This window comes from Schistocerca cancellata, chromosome 7 (assembly GCF_023864275.1).
Source record: "Schistocerca cancellata isolate TAMUIC-IGC-003103 chromosome 7, iqSchCanc2.1, whole genome shotgun sequence".
Taxonomy (NCBI): Eukaryota; Metazoa; Arthropoda; class Insecta; order Orthoptera; family Acrididae; genus Schistocerca; species Schistocerca cancellata.
This window is the reverse complement of record NC_064632.1, coordinates 124718540-124742847: the sequence shown is the minus strand read 5'-3', so window position 1 is coordinate 124742847 and position 24308 is coordinate 124718540. Positions and strand designations below refer to the sequence as shown.

The 24308-nt window shown below is 39.0% G+C and overlaps 1 protein-coding gene across 1 annotated transcript in view; it reads right to left on the bottom strand.

The window, feature by feature from the left end:
* The window catches only part of LOC126092664 (dynein axonemal heavy chain 2), a 994477-nt gene that overhangs the window by 795978 nt on the left and 174191 nt on the right, over nt 1–24308 (bottom strand). The window contains exons 16-18 of the mRNA XM_049908386.1: nt 10698–10855; nt 10373–10515; nt 1218–1363 (exon numbers count right to left, since the gene is read on the bottom strand). Coding sequence (XP_049764343.1) covers nt 1218–1363; nt 10373–10515; nt 10698–10855 — 447 coding nt within the window. The remainder of the gene's footprint in view (nt 1–1217; nt 1364–10372; nt 10516–10697; nt 10856–24308) is intronic.

Below are 24308 nucleotides of genomic sequence, written 5' to 3'. Positions count from 1 at the left end.
CATCCTGTTGAAACCAGGCTTCTTGAATGTTTGGGAAGTTGTTCAATGCAGGTGTAACAAAAGTTCTTAACATCTCCATAACTATCAGCATTGACAGTTATTGTGTTTCCCTGTTCATTTCGAAAAAGTGATGAAAAAAAACACCGTACTGACACTTTAACTAGCATGCAAAGGGCACTCATGAACATCATTAGGATTTGCGTTTGCCCAGTAATGGTAGTTCTGTTTATTCACATAACCTGTGAGATGAAAATGTGCCTCATCTGACATCCACAACTTGTTTAGAAATTCATTGTCATTGTTTATTTTTGTTATCATTTGTTGACAGAATCCTAATCGTAACTGGTAATCTTTGTCCTTCAATTGTTGCACCATCTGTAGTTTGTATGGATGAAATTTTAAATCAAGATGAAGAATTCTGCGAACACTTCCTGAGACATTCCAACCACTGCTGCTTGCTTACAAATTTAATGTCGTGGGCTCCCTAAAACAGACTTGCAAACAACATCAATGTTCTCTGGAGGATGCACACTTCTTGATCGTCTGTTAGTTTCTTCTTGAGGGCAGATCCAGTCACTTCAGAGTTATTAAGCCAACATTTTATCGCGTGTTTCGATGGAACAGCATCGTGACGTCTGTGCCTCTAGGCTGACGCTCAACATGAATGTTAGGGATTTCAGATGTCCTAAATTATAAAAACATCAAAACTCCCTTTGGACCGCTACCAAACTATCACTGTTTTTTATAAAACATTTTCATGGCTAACGCATGCTGTTGTCTGTTCCACTGATCCATGGTTACTGAAATGGCGGACTGTTTACTCACTAACTGTCATGAACCCGCAGTGCTGCCACCTGTCCATGGCTGGCACTATTCATTCTGTGTCACCCTGTATATCTATGTGACACAAGCAATTTGATCTTCCCACTGAGTCACATGGTTCTGGAGTTTCAAAAAATAAATAAGTACACATTGGAACCAAGCAGTCATACAGTGACTCATTTTGACAATGACTGACAGATTCTCAGCCAAATTTTAGAGGCAGTAATGATGTCCTTGGTGCAGTGCAACAGACTATAGAATACAAAGATATCTGTTGTTGCATGTGTTCCTATCTAGTTGACAGCATATTCCGAAGAAGTATACGACCTCCAAAACATGTCTTGAAAATATCAAAAAATAAAAAACTACAGAAAATGAATGAAAAGGGGTCTCACCTGTAATGATTCAAATGATCTTTCAGTTCTGGTAATTCAAAAGATCTCATTGGCTCGATTAATATTAGCGGGGAATCACAAACTTTTTCACAGATCCTTACAATTTCCAAATTTGATTTCTTGAAATCATCAACAAAGTCTTGAAGCTATAAAAAATACACATTCATTTAAAATCAATATTTCCCCATGTCTTATGAGTCATGCTAATAAAGCGAGATGACATATTCTGTAAAGCACCTTTTAAAATAACATGCACAAATTTTAAACAAGAGGGTCTAAATTATCACACTTTTGGCTTTGTTCAAATCAGAGGCAAGAGAAAATGAAATAAATGAGAGAGTGCAGAGGACACTTCACTTTTTATATTGTATTTGAAAAAGAAAATTGAGAGTAAATGGGTAATTAGCAGTTTCACAATGGGAAAGAGAACCACCAATCATGAATCAATCTTGTGACTGCAATGATATCCTTTTAATATATGTGTGTTCAGATTCAACTTTGTTATCTAAGTTCTGAACTGCTGTACCTGTAAAAAAAAAATTTTTCTTCTTGGACTGAGTCGGCACAACTCACTTAACTTTGTTCCTGCTGTGTTCATTCTGTAATCAGATAAACTTCACTAATTTTTAACTTTTATAAAGAAATACAACATACTACTTCTTTTACCAAATGCTGATACTATATCTTTATGTACAATCACTTATCATATTTCAACATTTAGCAACAGAAATACATCACTCATGCGTACAGTTTGAGATCGTACATTTGACTAATGACATTTTTGATAGTTCTTTTTTAGAGATCTTCTGTTCTGTGGTGATATTCAGCATGTCACAGTGCATGCGTTTCCTCAGTGATGTACTGTGCTACTCCGAACTGGAATATTGACTTATGGAGGTTACACAAACCCCAAGCATCTACCGCAATTCATGGTAACACTGCAATCACCGTCCCACCTCGTGGACATATGGCATCCATTCGTATAAACGTTCCATGCAAAACGGATAACAAAGACACAGAAACAGCTTCCCTTTCTCAACTAGTAAACTACTGTGTTGTTTCAACAATCATGACCATCACTAGTCAGCTGTGCAGAATTAGTGTGACATATCATTCTGCCAGAGTGATATGTTACACCACAGGACTGATTAGATTAGCTTAGTGACAGAATCTCACCAAGACACATATATGACAAGTGAGCAAATGTGTGAGAAAATAAACTAGTTGGTGATGAATGTAAAGACAGGTCCAAAATCAGGAGATCAATTAAATATCTAAATCCAAAAAAGAATTCGGTTTACTGAAATGGATGTTGTGACTGACTAGAGGACTGACTTTTCTTTATCACATTTTTTAATTTGTTCTCTACATCTTTTCTGTGTGTAGGTACTACAAAATATGATAGAACATGTACATAGCAGCAGAAATAACAGGCCATAATTTCATTTAAATTTGATAATGAGATATTGGCAAACACAGCCCACAGTGGGCCTGAAACTCTTTTCAGGAAAAAAAGATGAAAAACCCCCTACCTTCATCAGAGTAGTCTGTTATTTATCATAATACTGCATTGAACAGTTGGCACTCCAACTTCACTTGTGTTTGCAAATAAACCATACAATCCTTATTTGCATACTCATATATTCCAGTCAAATCTGAATAAAGGCAAATAATATTTGGGAAAAGTTTGGAAACAAAGTTAACAAAGAGAGAGAAGATACAGCATGATAAACAAGAGAACAGAAAATGTTGTCAATAAAATTAAGAAACCAAAATACAGAAATAAGGTTCGCAAATGGACAGACTCAATGATACAAATTTGCTACACCAAGGACCAAGAGAAACAAAAATAATACTAGGTGGGAAGTATGTCTTTTAACCAGATTTCTGCTTCCAGCACTGCCATTGACAGGTTGGTCCATAAACTTCCAGTTAGTATTCCGTATCATCCACATGATCATAAGGCAGGAACCCACTGAGATGAATGGGCTTTGGTTTTGAAAACATACCCAAATAACCATGTTTCATCACCTGTTATAACTTTCTTTGGAAGTTCTAGATCATTCAGCAATTCCTGAGCTACGTCTATGTAACATCGTTTTTGGTTGAAATTCGACAATTTTAGAACAAAATTTGGTGGTACACATTTCATGCCCAAAATATAAAAAAAAATTGCTTAGCATAAGCCAAAGAATATGTTGACATTATCAGCAAACTCTCTGATTGTGATTCAGTGATTTTCCAGCAGCATTTCCTTTACTTCTTCCCCATTGTTGGCAGTAACTGACACGAAAGGGCACCTAGGGCAGTTGTCATCTTCAATGTCTTCTAGACCCTGTTCTCAATGTTTGTACCACTTGTAAACTACTGTCTCAGTCATAGTACATTTGCCAGAAGCCGCAGTCAACATCTCAAAAGCTGTGCTGCACTTTATTCCTTTCTTCATGCAAAGTTTAGTGCAAATTATTTGAACCATGTTCTTCTAAAGCAAAAATTTGCCGAGCACGCTAAAAAAGTATAAACTTTTCTACTGTTAACAATAAACCAAATATACAAAACAGCTGAAACTGCAAACATACATCAGGAACATGTGAACCATCAAGATAAAAAAAATTCAAAATCAGATTTATAAAGCCACCAAATTAAAAAATTCCTGCTACTTGACAGATCTCGGATTTGTGCTCCCTTTGTACCTTTCTTCTACCTTTTGTTTTCTCCACATATATATCACACATTTTTGTCTTAATCCGCTTTTACTATCATCTCATTTTTACCCATACTCCAATATATCATTCTTGATTGTTAGATCATCTTACCTCTGATCAATTTCCTGTAACTTTTATCTGTCTTTGAATATTTCCATCCCTTCAGCAAATGCACATCATTCTTTTATCTTCTTGCCTCTCATCCTTCTGCTGATGAAGAGTTTTTATTTATTTAATTTAAATGCCAAAGCTTAGATTTAAAGTGGCCTTTTTTTCAGTTTCATCAGACCTATTCCTAGTAATGCTGTTTGACGGGTAATAAGTAGGACACTGAGCTAAAAATATTGTCATATTCAATCTGGAATGGAGAACCAGTTATGGCAACAAGATCATCAACAAGAACTAAAATTAAATAATTGAAAGCTCATGTGTTTAGCACAAAATAATGTACAGACAGTGTTTAGCTGACTGCTTTGGCATGCAGTGCAGCCAAGTTTTAGAAACTTTGTATACTCCAAGCTTATTACTAAAGGTTCCAGTTTTCTTTACATTTTCTTTCAGAAAACTCGAAAAGATCGTAAAGTCGGGCTAGGGTCGTACTTTGTTTACAGTTTAATGCAGTTAACTTACTGAATTTCATTCAACTGCTCTTTTCTCTTTCCATCAATCTAAGTAAAATATATCCTTTCATTATTTCATTCATATTCCTGGAACATTATGTAAATTATAAGAATTTGTTTGATTTATAAACTTTGCACAAGAAGTTTGTTTACACAGTTACATGTAGGCCAATTTTTTGTAAACATGCTTCTCGGTTAACAGTAGTCTAACTGACTTTTCATAGTAAAGTATTATTTCATCATGAGCAACAAGTCTCTGGCTGCTGTAGAATTGTTAGTTCTGGGGTATTGTATGAGAGAGGCTGTAGTTTTTTTTGTACTGGGATCACTATTGTAGTGTGGGAATGGGAGAAGTAAAGAGGATCTTAAGTGGCTTTGTAGGATATGTAGCAGAAACAGGAAGATAGCGGAACATGAAGGAAACATTGCTGACCTTCAGTCTGAATTAGGTAAGTCCAAGAAAGTTATGGAGGTTAAGGAGGGAGACCAATAAAGGAGATGAGAAGTGGCAACAGGTAAGAGAAGGAACACATTAAGAACTTCATCTGACAGCTCTGTGGTCAATGTGGAAAATAATAACCTGTTGCTTCATTTAGAAACTGGTGAGCCTCAGGCACATGTAGGTGTAGATAAGTCACATCAGTTTTTCAGTAATAAACAAGAATGTATTTATGAGAGGCGATGTGTTGCATATACACAAAATGAAAAACAATGCTTGAAAATTCAGCTGTCAGACTTTTAAGTCCTTCATCAGACATTAGAAACATTACACACTCATACACACAAGCACATCTCAAACACTCGGGGTCACTATCATCGTTGGTTGCTTAGACCTGACTGCAACTGCATCTGAGGTGGCTTTTGGAAACACCACAACATTATCGGCCTTTTTAATTGTTAAAATTTTTATAATTTGAATGGTTATTATGTATAAGAAACAGCAAAAAGGTGGGAATTTAAGGAGTTGGGACCTGGATAAACTGAAAGAACCAGAGGTTGTACAGAGTTTCAGGGAGAGCATAAGGGAACAATTGACAGGAATGGGGAAAAGAAATACAGTAGAAGAAGAATGGGTAGCTTTGACGGATGAAATAGTGAAGGCAGCAGAGGATCAAGTAGGTTAAAAGACGAGGGCTAGTAGAAATCCATGGGTAACAGAAGAGACACTGAATTTAATTGATGAAAGGAGAAAATACAAAAATGCAGTAAATGAAGCAGGCAAAAAGGAATAAACGTCTCAAAAATGAGATCGACAGGAATTGAAAAATGGCTAAGCAGGGATGGCTAGAGGACAAATGTAAGGATGTAGAGGCTTATCTTATGAGGGGTAGGATAGATATTGCCTACAGGAAAATTCAAGAGACCTTTGGAGAAAAGAGAACCACTTGCATGAATATCAAGAACTCAGATGGAAACCCAGTTCTAAGCAAAGAAGGGAAAGCAGAAAGGTGGAAGGAGTATATAGAGGGTCTATACAGGAGAGATGTTCTTAAGGACAATATTATGGAAATGGAAGCGGATGTAAATAAAGATGAAATGGGAGATACGATACTGCGTGAAGAGTTCGACAGAGCACTGAAAGACCTGAGTCGAAACAAGGCTCCGGGAGTAGACAACATTCCATTAGAACTACTGATAGTCTTGGGAGAGCCAGTCCTGACAAAACTCTACCATCTGGTGAGCAAGATGTATGAGACAGGCGAAATTCCCTCGGACTTCAAGAAGAATATAATAATTCCAATCCCAAAGAAAGCAGGTATTGACAGATGTGAAAATTACCGAACTATCAGTTTAATAAGTCACAGCTGCAAAATACTAACGCTAATTCTTTACAGATGAATGGAAAAACTGGTAGAAGCTGACCTCAGGCAAGATCAGTTTGCATTCCGTAGAAATGTTGGAACACGTGAGGCAATACTGACCCTACGACTTATCTTAGAAGAAAGATTAAGGAAAGACAAACCTACGTTTTTAGCATTTGTAGACTTACAGAAAGCTATTGACAATGTTGACTGGAATACTCTCTTTCAAATTCTGAAGGTGGTAGGGGTTAAATACAGGGAGCGAAAGGCTATTTACAATTTGTATAGAAACCAGATGGCAGTTATAAGAGTCGAAGGACATGAAAGGGAAGCAGTGGTTGGGAAGGGAGGGAGACAGGGTTGAAGTCTCTCCTCGATAATATTCAATCTGTATATTGAGCAAGCAGTAAAGGAAACAAAAGAAAAATTTGGAGTAGGTATTAAAATTCATGGAGAAGAAATAAAAAATTTGAGGTTTGCCGATGACATTGTAATTCTGTCAGAGACAGCAAAAGGCTTGGAAGAGCAGTTGAACGGAACGGACAGTGTCTTGAAAGGAGGGTATAAGATGAACATCAACAAAAGCAAAACTAGGATAATGGAATGTAGTCGAATTAAGTCGGGTGATGCTGAGAGAATTAGATTAGGAAATGAGACACTTAAAGTAGTAAAGGAGGTTTGCTATTTGGGGAGCAAAATAACTGATGATGGTCGAAGTAGAGAGAATATAAAATGTCAACTGGCAATGGCAAGGAAAGCGTTTCTGAACAAGAGAAATTTGTTAACATCGAGTATTGAATTAAGTGTCAGGAAGTCGTTTCTGAAAGTATTTGTATGGAGTGTAGCCATGCATGGAAGTGAAACATGGACGATAAATAGTTTAGACAAGAAGAGAATAGAAGCTTTCGAAATGTGGTGCTACAGAAGAATGCTGAAGATTAGATGGGTAGATCACAAAACTAATGAGGAGGTATTGAATAGAATTGGGGAGAAGAGGAGTTTGTGGCACAACTTGACTAGAAGAAGGGATCGGTTCGTAGGACATATTCTGAGGCATCAAGGGATCACCAATTTCGTACTGGAGGGCAGTGTGGAGGGTAAAAATCGTAGAGGGAGACCAAGAGATGAATACACTAAGCTGATTCAGAAGGATGTAGGCTGCAGTAGGTACTGGGAGATGAAGAAGCTTGCACAGCACAGAGTAGCATGGAGAGCTGCATCAAACCAGTCTCAGGACTGAAGACCATAACAACAACAACAACAACAACACCAACATTATGAATTGAGTGTTTTTTATTGTTATTCACACTTACATCTGTTGTTGGAATTAACCATGTCTGAGATAATGTGCATGTTAAAAAGTTCTTTAATAATTTTGGGTAATTTTGTAGTGTGCAGCAACTGTTGGATTGTTCTTACCAACAGATACATTTCCCTTTTCGTTTCACAAGATACTTTAATCACTCTAGCAATCCATGGGTTTTTTACGTGGCTGTTTAATGTCATTTCTCATTAACTTCAGTGGGAAGCTATTTTCAAATAACAATTTGAATTTATCAAGGAATAGATTAAATTTTGTATCAGATTTGGCTCATTACAAATTTCTATTCTATTCTTAAAAATGTTTGTCCGGGAATAATTAATCATTCTAAATGATTTCCACTTAGGACAATCTATGCTGTATGGTACTATCTTATATATCCTAACCATGCGTCATGATCAGAGAGGGCATTTGTTAATGGGTATACAGTCATTTCCTTGCTTTGAACTTCATCAAAGGAAACATTGTCAATTATGATCTTACTGTATTCATCCAGCTGCAATGGAAAGTTTATTACTGAGATCAAATTGTAGGATTCAAATAAGGTTTACTGATAATTTTTCCCATCAGAATCCTTCAGAAAATTTATATTGAAATCATCACAGAATATGAACTGTTTGCTGCTACCTGATAGAGAGCATTGTAAGGTATGCATATGCCACATAAACAGTTCAAAATTTCCCAGTGGAGATCAATACACACTTACAATTAAAAGTGAGCTATTTTTTAGTATTAATTCACAAGCACACACTTGTATGAGCAGATCACTTCAAAATCTACTTAACTTGGACGTTTTTAAATTTGGGTTCTGTCTTAATATATGTAACAGCTCCTCTTTTTCCCATATTACTTCTACCTGTTTAAGATGCTAGAGTGTTAACTTTTATATTTAACTTCCCTAACCTTGTGGTTATGGGACACTCAGAAAGACACACAATGCCTATCTTTTTGTGCTCTCAATTTTCCAAACACACAAGAAGCTCTTCTGCCTTATTACTCATTCCTTTAATATTCCGATGAAATAAGCTAATCTTACTTTTCTGTGCATTCCTAAGTATTTTGTGGGGCTTTTTTGTTGTTTTAATTTCTTTTATTACACAGTGCCTGATTCCTGACTCTAACCAAAAAACCTACCCCTCCAATACCAGTAAACACAGATATCTCCTTTTGGGTGATGGTGACCTCCAGTACAATTTCTGCCAGAAACTCAACCACAAAAGGGTAATCCATGGTTACAGACATAAGATTTGTACAATTTAAATTGAAGTATTAACATGAAAATAAATAAATAAATAAACAGATAAACCTGAATATGACACTACATACAGCAAAGGTTTGATGACTTGAACTTTGTTGAGTTGTCACTAAAAAAAAGGAGCAAAACCTTCACTTTTCATGGAGAGACCCAAAAGTACAAAAGAATTAACAATCTTTTTCACAATAAAGGATGACAGCCAAAAACAGTTGCAGGATAAAATTTTTTATTAAAATTCTTGACCAAGGTTTCGGTACATATAAATATACCTTCATCAGAAGTAAAACTTCTAAAATTACATCATGCAATGGAGAATAATAAAAACAATTATGCCATAGGCGTCGTCAGTAATTAAAACATCATCTCCATTTGTACAACATGTGTAATTGGCACAGGGTCAAAGCGAACAGTATTAACAGCATTACTTCACTTATGAACTTCATAAGTGAAGTAATGCTGTTAACACTGTTTGCTTTGAGCGAACAGTATTAACAGCATTACTTCACTTATGAACAGTATTAACAGCATTACTTCACTTATGAAGTTCATAAGTGAAGTAATGCTGTTAATACTGTTCGCTTTGACCCTGTGCCCATTACACATGTTGTACAAATGGAGATGATGTTTTAATTACTGACGACGCCTTTGGCATAATTGTTTTTATTATTCTCCATTGCATGATGTAATTTTAGAAGTTTTACTTCTGATGAAGGTATATTTATATGTACCGAAACCTTGGTCAAGAATTTTAATAAAAAATTTTATCCTGCAACTGTTTTTGGCTGTCATCCTTTATTGTGGAGAATTTTAACAGTTGCTGCTGCAGCCATGTTTAAAATCATGAGAATTAACAATTTTTCTGATCATGTACTTTTATGGCACTACTTACATAGCACTAACATGATTACTGTATATAAACTTTGTCACTAATATGCTGACAAAGTGGTTACTGCTCGGTAATTATACAAACTGACATAGAGATGTTAGCTGGTTGATAGCTTGCTCCAGACTGCTGACCTACTGTCTGGTGGTGATACAGAAAGACAGGTGCAAGAATAATTAGTGAAATTGGCAAGTATATTTCACTTTGTAATAATTTAAGGGTCAGATTAAGTAGTGATGCAATTCTACTGAATCACCCAATAATTTTCATTAAGTGTATGTTAGATACAAAATTGGTAAGGTTAGATGAACTGTATGGTTGATAAAATGTATACCTCCGCAGTGGATTACTGGGTTACATGTAAAATTCCTCGATTTGTAATTTCTCTAATTGATTCAATTTCTTAATTAGCAGATTCTTTGAATAATCAATTGTACCATCTGGTTGGGAAAAATTAGAACAATAACATATCGTGGAACTACAACACAAATCCTAGTATAAAACATACTGCAGTAATTCTAGTAAAGCATTTTACCACAAAGAGACATTGATAATTCATAATATTTTACCTCTGTTATACATGTAAGACATTCTGAAATATACATATCAGACACGTCACTGTTCCACTTTAAAGATGTAAGTCCTGGTTTAATCTTCTTATTGCATGCCTTTATTGATTCTCTGAAGAGTAACCGCTCAGAATCAGATAAAGCTGAAAATGATATGAAACAACACAAGATGTACAGCGATTCAAATTCTAAATAGCATTACAGCAACATATTAGCTTTGATTATCATAGATTTTTTCCATCTTTGTACTGAGCTGGTTTTAATAAATTAGTGCTGGTCATTAAATACATAACACAAACCATGTAGAAAGAAAGAAAAGACTCACATGTTACTATCTTGTTGAAGCCCTGAGCAATTGTTACTATGCTTTCATATAGTATCTTCAAATCATGCCACTTGTTATATATCTTTGTTATATGAGATGGAACTGGAAATTTCATCAACTCCCAGTAACTTGCTTCATGGCAGATGTTAATCAGCTTTCTAGAGGAATATACATGAACAGAAAAGAAAAATAATGTTCAATTAAATACAAAAGAAATAATTTTCTTCCAACAGTCACAAATAACAAAACAATATTGTTTCCCACTAACTAGGGACCTTACCGTAGCATGTGTCTTGAATTTCTCAATGAAATGCATAGCAGTGCTGCAGGTGCAACCATATCAGAGGCCAGACTAACATGGGGTTCCTGAAGAGGGTCAGCAAGCATTTTAGTAATTACAAATTCTACACTCTCTGGATGACTGCTGGTTCTGAGCTTGCACCATCAGCCAACACAGGCTTGCTTGTTAGTACTAAGAATGGTCGAAATCAAGGGGAAGCTACAACCATGGTATTTCCTGAGGATATGCAGAGGTGTTGTTTGATTTAATGATAATGGCATCCTTCAGGGCAAAATATTCTGATGCTAAAATTGTGCCCCATTCAGATATCTGGTCAGGGACTACTTAGGAGGATTATGTCATCATAGAAAATAAATCTGATATTTTATGGATATGAGTGTAAAATATTAGATCCCTTAACTGTGTAAGAGGATTACAGAAGATGAAAAGACAAAAGGGTAGATGAAGTTAAAGGGAAAATTAGTGAAGAGCAGCGTGTAGTTATCTGAACCTCCCACAAAGCAGTTGGCATGCATTGTTAGTGTCTTACAGCCAAATGATGGTCAAAGTGGAACCCTCAAAGAATTAGTACAGTCAACTCATATTTATTAAGGAAACTGTCTGTTTTTTTTTTTTCATTTTTTTAAGAATGTATTTTCTCATCTTCACCTACATTTTGAAGACACCTAAGAATGAGGCATGTCTTCCACACTCAGTGGATGTTGCATCTACTGGGACGGCGAGCAAAAATTAAATCAGCTGTTTTATAGCAACTATCAAAACCTTATGATCCATTGTGTTTTAGCATAGTAGAGGGCTGAATTCTTTGGAGTACATCAATTGTGATACACACTGCCCAAGAGGAGTGATGTGTATCTCTACATTTTCTTATGGATGAATGATACTTACAACTGAGAATTATAAAATGAAATGTCATCGGTAAAAGTGCAGTTATTAAGCAATGTTATTATTTTTATTTGCATGTGGTGAGCTCTAATCAAAGGATGACATAAATTTTCAACATGGGATGGTAACAGTAGGAACTTTGCCAGAGAAAATACCTGCTCAGATGCAGAAATGATTGTCATTGAACACTGGCTTGCATTGGAGATGCATTGAGTTCCAAAGTACACATATAAACAACCAAAACACGTTAAGACACTTCGAAATAATGTTTCTCAGTCTTGCTGGTTTGGATTCTGAGTTTGAACATGACATACCGAGACAAGAATGTAAATGAGGTTATGTATGTTGTGTGGAGATAGTACCCATGTTATTAATACTACTGAAATCTCAGAAGTTATTTGGTAGAGATTAGAAATATGATGTAACAATTTTTAACTACAATGTACGAACAAATGGATCAGAAGTCTGAGAAGAATCAAAAGGCACCACAATTAAGAAGAAAAGATAACAAAGATCTAAAAAGAAAGACACGAACTGAACTATATCAAGGCAATTCAACTTTGGTCTTGTATACCATATAATTATGCACAATATGATTTGAATATTCAATTTCTTTGATGTGTTTTATACTGTTAGAAGGTGCAGCTTCAAAAGAGATGTTTTTGTGAATTTAGTGCGTTCAACATAAAATTACTCCATTTGCTACCATTCTACACTTTTATTTAGATACCCGATTTTTTTCTTTTAATTATTAGACTTATGTCAGATGTACCTTGTTTACTTAAAATGTCAAAATTCCTATCTATGCAGAACTTTATTAAAATATATTAAAAACAAAGATTCCATGACTTACCAAACGGGAAAGCACTGGTATATAGGCACAATAAAAAACACACAAAATTTCAAGCTTTCGCAACAAACGGTTGCTTCGTCAGGAAAGAGGGAAGGAGAGGGAAAGATGAAAAGATGTGGGTTTTAAGGGAGAGGGTAAGGAGTCATTCCAATCCCGGGAGCGGAAAGACTTACCTTAGGGGGGAAAAAAGGACAGGTATACACTCGCACACACACACATATCCATCCACACATATACAGACACAAGCAGACATATTTAAAGGCAAAGAATTTGGGCAGAGATGTCAGTCGAGGCGGAAGTGCAGAGGCAAAGATGTTGTTGAATGACAGGTGAGGTACAAGTGGCGGCAACTTTAAATTAGCAGAGATTGAGGCCTGGTGGATAATGGGAAGAGAGGATATATTGAAGGGCAAGTTCCCATCTCCGGAGTTCGGATAGGTTGGTGTTAGTGGGAAGTATCCAGATAACCCGGACGGTGTAACACTGTGCCAAGATGTGCTGGCCGTGCACCAAGGCATGTTTAGCTACAGGATCACCCTGTAGCCTGAGAATTTTACATGAGAAATAGCAATCCACCCCAGAGGGATACACTGTAACAACCAAACACAAGTTCAATTGGAGAGTCCCCACACGGGATCCGACATCAGCCCCATTGTAGCACTAAATCTGTGATGACTTTGTGGTAGCATTTCTCCAAATTTCTGTGAAACCACCATTGGACAGCTGTCTTCACTTCACTGTTACATGTGAATCATTGTGCTGCCAGGAACTTCAACAGACTGAAAACGTGTAAATCACTAGGGGCAATGTCCAGCCTGTATCATAGCTGGCCCACACTCTCCCAGTGAAATGACTGGATACTGTTGGGGGTTCTGACTGCCACATATGGCCCCACATTGTCTTGTTGACCACATCAAGAATCCATCAGCACTTCTTCCTGATGGCAGTCTGCAGATGTGACAGTGTGGAACAATAACTGTTGACACTGATGGTTGCACCTAGTGACATGAAATCCAGAAGGAGAGGTAGACAGTGATTCCAGAAGACTGTTAACATCACTTTTGCAACAGAGAGCATTGAACAGAATGCAATGAACAGAAGGCAAACCTGGATGTATCAACACCGTGCTCTACAGCTAAAATTCCAGTGTGAAATGCTGTATCCATGTTTCACTGCCAGTAACAATGTGATCCATTAAATGTCACCCTCCTTGGTATACCACTGCAGATGATTCAGTGAAGTAATCATTTGCTTACCTTTCATCATATCATCCAATTACTTAGAGGCCCACTGACACGAAAACTTCTGATACCCTAAGAAATTGTGGATAATGTAAACACACACATACAAAATGCCAAGCTCCCAGGAATTGTCCTCAAGGTATACGCTCAGATCCACTTTCACCACTACATCAGTCCGCCTCCGGTAGCTGAGTGGTCAGTGTGACAATGTCAATCCTAAGGGCTCGGGTTCGATTCCCGGCTGGGTGAGAGATTTTCTCTGCCCAGGGACTGGGTGTTGTGTTGTCCTATCATCATCATTTCATCCCCATCGACACGCAAGTCACTGAAGTGGCATCAAATCAAAAGACTAGCACCTAGCGAATGGTCTACCTGACGGGAGACCCTAGTCACACGACATTTACAATTTTACCACTACATCCTTGCTGGAAATGTTGTTGTCAGTCAGTGAAATATGCAGCCTCCCAGAAGGCTCATTGTCATGCTAATCTTCACGGCCTTTTGCAAACTCCCAACACCTTCACCTCACACTGCTCAAAGCAAGATTTTTCCCCTTATGTGGGCTGCATTTCCATGTGCATTTCAATGGGCATTTGTCCTTGCTCCACAGAAAACAAATCACACTTCGCTGCTCATATGGCATGAATGCATGAAGCACAACTGCCTCTTCAACATCTGACAGTAGCCCCATGCCATGGCAGTACCAACGTATATGGCTGGGTCAGTCCAAGAAAGATCCACCACTGAGAATGGATATGCTGACCTTGGATTTACAGCTGTAATTTGGCTTAAAAAATAGGGGCAAAGTCTTTCTAATTCACTCTCATTGTTCATCTGACTATCAATATTGCAGCTACCTGATATACTTTTAATTGTTACTATTATGTGATTCAATAGGACAGCACCACGAGCAAATTTGACCCTTATATTATTATAAAGTAAAACATAATTACCAGTTATGCTAATTATCCTTACACTTGTCTTTATGTCCCCCAACACATATTTGTTCCACAGTCTGTAGATAGCTGTTACCCAGCTAACAGCTCTATGTTATTTCACATAATTACCAAAAAAGTTTGTACCCAGTAATCTTGTCAGAGACATCCTTGTGTTAAAAAGATAAATGACCAGGAATCCTTCCAACACAATATTTATGCACAAAAAGAACAGCACCTAGATATAACACAAACCAAATTTCATTGTGAAGGTTCAATAATATGACAAGCATAAAATGTAACAAAGGGTTGCATACAGCTTTTGTCTGACTTCAAAATGGAAATCTATACTGACCACATTGCCACTATGTGAACTTCACTGCAGGCATTACTTAATTTGATGTAATAGTATTCAAGATAAGGAAACTGGACTGAGTACAAAGCAGTTAATAAACATTTTCTGGCTGGCAAAAACAATTAATGATATAGAGAGGACTGTTTGTGAATGGGTCATAGCTAAAGTGTGCTTTAATATGAATGAATGTGATAAGATATCCAACTTAAATCAATGTTGTTGTTCCTCTTATTGAACTGAGAGACCACCAGTTAAAGCTATTTTAGAGTGGGAGACTTCATTCTATCATGTGCCATTGAGGATTTTCAGCAATATCACCAGAGTAGTAACCTTATAAACAGCTACATTATTTTTCTCAGTTATGCACATAATGAAGATTCTAGAGAGCAAATGACAATCACAAAGCTGTCTGTCACATATACACTACTGGCCATTAAAAATGCTACACCACGAAGATGACGTGCTACAGACGCGAAATTTAACCGACAGGAAGAAGATGCTGTGATATGCAAATGGTTAACTTTTCAGAGCATTCACACAAGGTTGGAGCCAGTGGTGACACCTAGAACGTGTTGACATGAGAAAAGTTTCCAACTAATTTCTCATACAGAAACAGCAGTTGACCGGCGTTGTCTGGTGAAACGTTGTTGTGATGCCTCGTGTAAGGAGGAGAAATGCGTACCATCACGTTTCCGACTTTGCTAAAGGTCGGATTGTAGCCTATCGCAATTGCGGTTTATCGTATCGACACATAGCTGCTCGCGTTGGTCGAGATCCAATGACTGTTAGCAGAATATGGAATCGGTGGGTTCAGGAGGATAATACGAAACGCCGTGCTGGATCCCAACGGCCTCGTATCACTAGCAGTTGAGATGACAGGCATCTTATCCGCATGGCTGTAACGGATCGTGCAGCCATGTCTCAATCTCTGAGTCAAAAGATGGGGACGTCTGCAAGACAGCAACCATCTGCACGAACAGTTCGATGAGTTTGCAGCAGCATGGATTATCAGCTCGGAGACAATGACTGAGGTTACACTGCATCACAGACAGGAGCACCTGTGATGATGTACTCTACAACGAACCTGGGTGCACGAATGGCAAAAGGTCATTTTTTCGGATGAATCCAGATTCTGTTTACGGCATCATGATTGTCACATTCATGTTTGGCGACATCGTGGTGAAGGCACATTGGAAGCGTGTATTCGTTATCGCCAAACTGGCGTTTCACCCGGCGTGATGATATGGGGTGCCATTGGTTACACATCTCGGTCACCTCTTGTTCGCATTGACGGCACTTTGAACAGTGGACGTTACATTTCAGATGTGTTACGACCTGTGGCTCTACCCTTCAGCCGATACCTGCGAAACCCTACATTTCAGCAGGATAATGCACAACCGCATGTTGCAGGACCTGTACAGGCCTTTCTGGATACAGAAAATGTTCGACTGCTGCCCTGGCCAGCACGTTCTCCAGATCTCTCATCAATTGAAAACATCTGGTCAATGGTGGCCGAGCAACTGGCTCGTCACAATACGCCAGTCACTACTCTTGATGAACTGTGGTATCGTGTTGAAGCTGCATGGGGAGCTGTATCTGTACACGCCATCCAAGCTCTGTTTAACTCAATGCCCAGGTGCATCAAGGCCGTTATTACGACCAGAGGTGGTTGTTCTGGGTGCTGATTTCTCAGGATCTATGCACCCAAATTGCATGAAAATGTAATCACATGTCAGTTCCAGTATAATATATTTGTCCAATGAATACCCGTTTATCATCTGCATTTTTTCTTGGTGTAGCAATTTTAATGGCCAGTAGTGTATGTTGACAAAACTGGATAGAAAATAGGCAAAAGTTTGAAATCTATTGCAGTTTTCTTTCTATTACTTGTATCTACGCATCAAACAACATTATCTCATTTTTGTTAATTGACACAATAATTAATCCAAACACAATACAGCAGAGTCCCGCTCATCCAAATCCCGGTAATCCGAATCCCAGTAATCCGAACGTTCGGTTAGTCTGAAGATGATAAATGTTAGTCTAAGTATGGAAAACTATGTGGTAAACTGCACACTATTTTAATTTACACAGTACAGTAAACACATATTAGAAGAATTGGCATGAACACATTAGGCTTAAACAATGCATAACAATGAAAGAAAAGATGTCAAACTTACTAAAATACAGTGAAATTTTTATCCCTACTTTTTAGATGACAAAAACTTGTTGTTTTTTGGTGTAATGAAGACATTCCGTTATATGACGCATAGTTGCGCCATCGTCTCATAACCATCAAATCAGCAGGTGTAGCAGTGGGCTGTTGCTCCAAATAACGTAACGCGAGGTCAAGGGCTTCTACTGCATCTCTGTGTGGCACCAGCTATCCTTTGTCACTTTTAGGCTCATTGTCACTTCCGTCAGAGCAGTCCACTTCTTCCTGCTCTTGAGTCACAGCAGCATCAGTAAGTTTCTCCACACATGCCCCATCCGCTGCCATCCATTCATCTTCGTCTCCTTAACTAGCTTCTTCACATCCAGGGATTGTCTGTATCATTTGTAGTAGATTTTCCTCTTCATTTTTAACTAGGTTGTCCTGTAATTCAAGAGATGTCCACAGATTTCTCCACAACTTTCTCAGAGTATTTTCTGAAATATTCTGCTATGCCTCAGTGGCCCAATAAACAGCATCCTTCACAATGGTCTTTTTTATTTTGTCCACTAAAGAAATGCTATCATCTTGGATCAGCATTCTTAAAAATTGTTTTCTGGAAATCAGTTTTAATGTTTGCAGTATGCGCTGGTCCATTGGCTATAGAAGTGGTGTAACATCCAGCAGAAAAAACTTCGCCACAATTTCTCCATCACATAATTCCTCAGTGCTGGGTTGAGATGGCGCGTTATCAAAGAGAAGGACTGCACGGGGAGACAAATGATTTTCCATAGAAAACTGTCGAACAGAGGGAACAAACTGGCCATGAAACCATTCTTCCGACCCGTATATTCTCCCAACCAAAAAAAATCACGGATGGATGGTAAATCCATCCGTGATTTTTTTTGGTTGGGAGAATATACGGGTCGGAACTGCATGTTGCAGTTTTTAAAAGCTCTGGGCCTACCAGATTAGCTGATCAGCATTAAAGGCAGCTTGTGATTACCAGCAGCGCTGCTGCACACTAATAAAGTCACACGATCTTTGCACATTTTAAAACCAGGAGCATGGTCTTCTGCTTTTGATGCCAGGCTTTTTGTTGGCAATACCCTAAAATTAAGGCCAGTCTCATCAGCGTTATAAATTTGTTGGGGATACTACTTTCCCTCTCTTATCATTTTTTCAAATTCTCCCAAGTATTCCTTCACTGCATCATGGTCAGACGAAAGCCTCTCTCCAGTAATTGTTAGCTGATGGATTCCATGACGTTTTTCGAATCTGTTCAACCAACCCATACTCGCACTAAAGGACTTGTTCAGGTAAACAGCCTTCTCCTGAACCAGAGCTCCACTCAAAGGAGTTGGCCTTTCTCTTTCCTGCACAAACCAAAGGGAAGGAGCTTCATCCACTTTATCATACTGGGACTGTTTCAAAGTCTGCTGAATTTCAAGTGTTGTTCCAGAAGACGTTGCACAGGACTGTTCAAGCTTCACTCGGTTCTTCTTCCAATCACAAATGGTTGCTTTACCAACACCCATTTCTGTTGCCAGTTCAGATACATTCTCACCATTATCTATCTGCTTCAAAGCATTCAGTTTTTCTTTGAGAGTTAACATTGTATGTTTCCGTTTACTCATGACAAAAATACGTACACCACTATGCCTCAATAAATACAATACAACTGTTATGTGTGCCAGCGATCAATAACTAGCATAACCAAGTGCTTTGCGAGCCAACTGCCAGTGCACTGACCTCAGAAACTACAAAGATCTCAACAATGCACAACAACAAGGGCAGGGAGTGAGACTGAGCCATTGTTGCCACACTTGTTCCCATTTGTTACCATGGTGTACCTACTTATCTGCTTGGTATACTTCATTCTAGAAACTCGTCACCATAATTCTAGCTAATACGAACAAATGGGTAATCTGAATAAGGTCCAGTCCCAATTAGTTCGGGTTAACAGGGCTCTACTGTAAATACTAACACAACAATAATCAACACACTAATGAAACAACACCTGTGATACCAGGACAATAAACATATATGAAGTGAGGATGCAGGTATAAACTGTCTGACAGATCACAGTTTCTATAGGGCATAAGTGTTACAAATTTATTAAGAGAAATTCAAGTGTCCATAGTAATGATTAGATTCGCTATGAAGATAATATTATACTTGATAGTTTCAGTAATTACACACAGTGTCATAAAAAGAGCTGCACCCAGAAGCACTAAACCACTCCACTAGATAGGTATGTTGCATAGTAACAGCTATACTAATGGCTTCTTTGGCATGGTTGGCCATGCACTTAGGTAGCACGTGTGGGGCCATGGACATCAGTTGATAGAAAAGGGCCCCAAATGGTCATGCTGGACAGTACACCAGTGAGTAGCATCACTAAAGCGCCACCTGAACATGCACTATGCCCTTGTGACCACACCGAGCGGGGTGGCGCAGTGGTTAGACACTGGACTCGCATTCGGGAGGACGACGGTTCAATCCCGCGTCCGGCCATCCTGATTTAGGTTTTCCGTGATTTCCCTAAATCACTCCAGGCAAATGCCGGGATGGTTCCTCCGAAAGGGCACGGCCGACTTCCTTCCCAATCCTTCCCTAATCCGATGAGACTGATGACCACGCTGTCTGGTCTCCTTCCCCAAACCAACCAACCAACCTTGTGAACACATCTGAAAGTTGGTTGCCCATATGCATGAGTTCGAGAGGGACTGCACTGTGGGGTTGCAAGTGCCTCAGTGGTCCTATCATTGTGCTGTGCACCACACTGGTCATACAGACAGTACTGTTGCCCACTGTTGGTGGTAATGGACACAGGAAGGCTCACATACATGACATGTAGAATCTGAATGTTCGACACGAGGAGCCACATGCAAGGAGATACGATGACCATTCATTGGGCTGTCCTGCCTTGTCTACAACATCGTGTAAGTACTGGTGCCATTGGCAGGAGGCTGGATGATGCAGGGCTCACCGCACACCAACCGTTATGAAGCCTCCGACTCACCCCAACAGCGTCACACCCGACCAATCTAACATTGGCAATGATGGACATGGCGCCATGCAGACTGGCAGAAGATCATCTGTAGTGACAAGTATGCTTCTATCTTGGAGGTTACAGCCTCAGGTGCAGTGGAGAGTGCAAGAATGAGCAGTTTATGGTCTCCCATCACATGTCCTGGTGTGACGGTGTGGGGACCATTGTCGTATGGTGCCCAAGCACCATTAGTGTTGCTAAGAGGCTCTGCAACAAGCCACCTCGAGCATGGACGAGGGATTGAAAGTGGTAGCTCTGCTGTTCTTGAATGTCCATGCCCGTGTCCTATTTCCACATGAGAACTCTCATCCTCATACTGCTGCCACCTGAGCATCCTTGCAGCTGCAGATACTGGTCATGGCCAGCCGCATAGCCCAATCTCTACGCAACTGATGAGAATGTCTAGGATGCCATGGAGCATGTCATCAGGAACTTCCAACTCCACCTGTCAATCTGCAGGATCTGCATGCTTTCGTATAAACGGCATGGGATGGAGTCTCACAGTACAACATCTGAGACCTGTACAACTCCACACCACACGTCTTTATGCTTGTATTCAAAACCATAGGGGCCTGACGTCATATTAGCTTGTACATTTTGTGGCCGTACAGCCCAAGGTGTTGGTCCTTCTAAGACGAAAAGTGTAATCATTTCATGTGTGTGCTACCACCTATCTGCCTGCCAACAATGGGCACTATCTGCATTGTCCTACAGAGTGCAGCTGTTTTTTATGACAATGAGTGTAGATACAGTTTGAGTTAAAAACTCAATACGAGGGACATTTAAAAACTCTGTGCAAAGTCCGAGAGATGGCACCAATGGTGCATATCGAGGTCATGATTAGTTAGTAGCATCTTTGGAAAGAATGCACACCAAGTTTCACCCGTATTGCTACATTTATTTGTGTTTGGCATTCGTGTGAATCAAGGAAGTCAAGTGATTGTCAAGAAAAAGGACAAAAAAGAATTTCGTGTGGTGATTAAACATCACTTTATGAAAGGCAGAACGCTTCAGGAGGCTAAAGAGAAGCTTTATAAACATTACGGTGACTCTGCACCTTCGATTAGAACAGTTTATAAGTGGTTTCAAAATTTTAGAAGTGGCCATATGGACACAAGTGATGCTGAACGTTCTGGACACCCTGTGGAGGTTTTGCCTCCAGAAATCATTGATAAAATCCATGATATGGTGATAGATTACAGAAGAGTTAAGGTGCATGAGATTGCTAGTGCTGTGCGCATCTCAAATGAATGGGTATATAATACTTTTCATAAACATTTGGACATGAGAAAGCTATCCACAAGATGGGTTCCACAATTGCTCAGCCTTGAACAAAAGTGGAATTGTGTGAAGTGTTGAAAGGATAGTTTGTAGCTGTTCAGGAAGAATCCGCAGGACTTTAAGCATCGTTTTGTCATTGTGGATGAAACATGGGTACATTACTATACTCCTGAAACCAAACAACAATCTAAACAATGGGTTACCATGGGAGAATCTGCACCAAAAAAGGCGAAGACCATTCCATTATGGCAACGGTTTTTTGGGATTTGCAAGGGATAATCCTCATTGACTATCTGGAAAAGGATAAAACTATTACAGGTGAATATTATTCATCATTACTGGACCATTTGAAAACCAAGCTGCAAGAAAAATACTGGCGACTGGACCGCAAAAAAGTCCTTTTCCATCACGACAATGCATCAGCACACACCTCAGCACTTGTGGTCACAAAATTAATAGAAATAGGATTCCAACTTGTTTCACATTCCTCCTATTCTCCAAACTTGGCTCCCTCGGACTACTATTTGTTCCCCAATTTGAAGAAATGGCTGTCGAGACAAAGATTTTCTTCAAACAAGGAAGTGATTGCAGCAACTAATAGCTATTTTGCAGACTTGGACAATTCCTATTATTCAGAAGGGATAACAAATTAGAACAGCGTTGGACGAAGTGTATAAGTCTAAAAGGAGACTATGCTGAAAAATAAAAAAAGGTACGTAGTTTTTATTTTTGCATGAACTTTTCAAACGCCCCTCACAGAGTTCCCTTGCTGCAAAACCCAAGATTACATTCTCATGAGAGCAAATGTCTCCTTATTACAGATTAAATATACAATTCAGGATGTGTTAACTGATAACAAGAGATGGGTGTACTAAGTGCAGATAATGAAAAGTTGAAGCATTGGACTGCATACAGAGACAGATTCTCAGGAACTTCATTTTTGATGACTAAAATGTCAATACCCATTGCACATGATTTATTTTATATTAATTACGAGAGATCAGTATTAGGCCACCGTGATACTTTGTCGAGCACCATTTGATCATACAAACTGTAGTACAGGCAGGACTGTGCCCCTGCACATTAGGCCATCACACTTGTGTACATGCTTCGTGGGCTAAATATGGCCTCTGCATCGCCTCAGCAGATGTTTTTCAACAGAAGAGTCACTGAGTTGTTACTGCTGAGCCTCTTGCAGCTTCCACAGCATTGAGGGTCACAGGGTGGGGGATGGGGCAAGCTGCACAACTTTGGGATGTGCAGGTTGCGGTCCACAGAGCAGCAGTCACAGGCACATATCCACATACACTCGGTCACATGTCCATGTGACCCCGCATACGTATTCTCCCGTCGATGCCTACTTATGTTTGTTCTCCACCATTGGGAAGTTAGTTGCACTCCGGGCTCCGACCCATCAACATCCGCTACGAGTCTTCGATACAGACTATGCCTACCACTGCTGCCGTTTGCCGAGATGTCATCTCACCTTTGCTGTGAGCCCCGTACGGAGCTGCATTTCTGTCAGCCATTCCTGAGGGCACCACTTTGCAGTATTTGCATGTGACTACCCACGAGCTCATCGCCACTTTGGACTATGTAATAACAGCACCCTGTTGCTCATCAGTGGACTGCCTTCAAGCTCCCAGCCTCTTGGGACTGTGTTGTTACTTATTCTTCCTGCTTCACACCACTTCAATGTCTCTGCATTTTACTATAGTGTGCACCTGACATGCACTATCATGGATTGACATTTCTGTTATCAAGATATATGGACATTAGTTCTCAGAAGCTGTATGTGTTTTGTGATGTTAATAAATAGTTGTTATTGTATATCTCAATACTGCAAGTTACACTATTCAGCTATTTCACAAACAGTCTGAAATTCATAGGAAAGCTCTAGTACAATATAAGTTTTAGGGAAGAAGAGCACTCACTGAGAGGCGGAAGTGTTTAATCGTCAACAGGCATACACAAAATCGAAAGAAAACTTGCTAGCATTCAGCATTTTTTTTTTTTTTTTTTTTTTTACTGGAGTTCAAATACACACACACACACACACACACACACACACACACACACATACACACACATTCACATGCCTATGACCTTGCATGGCAATGGATGCACACACAATTCCAGTGTGGCATTTTGGAAGGTGGACTATGTTGGGATGGAGGTCGTGCCAGGTGGGAGAGAGTTTTTAGGACAGGCACTACAGAAAACTGTGTGCACATGAGTGAAATTGCGTGCTTCAAGTTATTACAATCAAATGGCAGCCAACTACATGAATGTCCATAGAGTAAATGAGGCCACACAGATGTTTTGGCTTCCATTATCTGAAATCAGAAAGTTTGAAATCAGTTTGTATTATCAGCTTCAGCTGATGAACGAGAGACATGGATCAATCAACCAAACCCTTTCAAAAATGAGTTGTTCACATCAATGAGCAATTGAGATATGCATGTCAAGAGTTAGTGGGATAGGCTAGAAAACGAACAAATGGATCAGACAAGTGATGAGCATAGTTATGACTAAATGAAAATGTAATGGAAA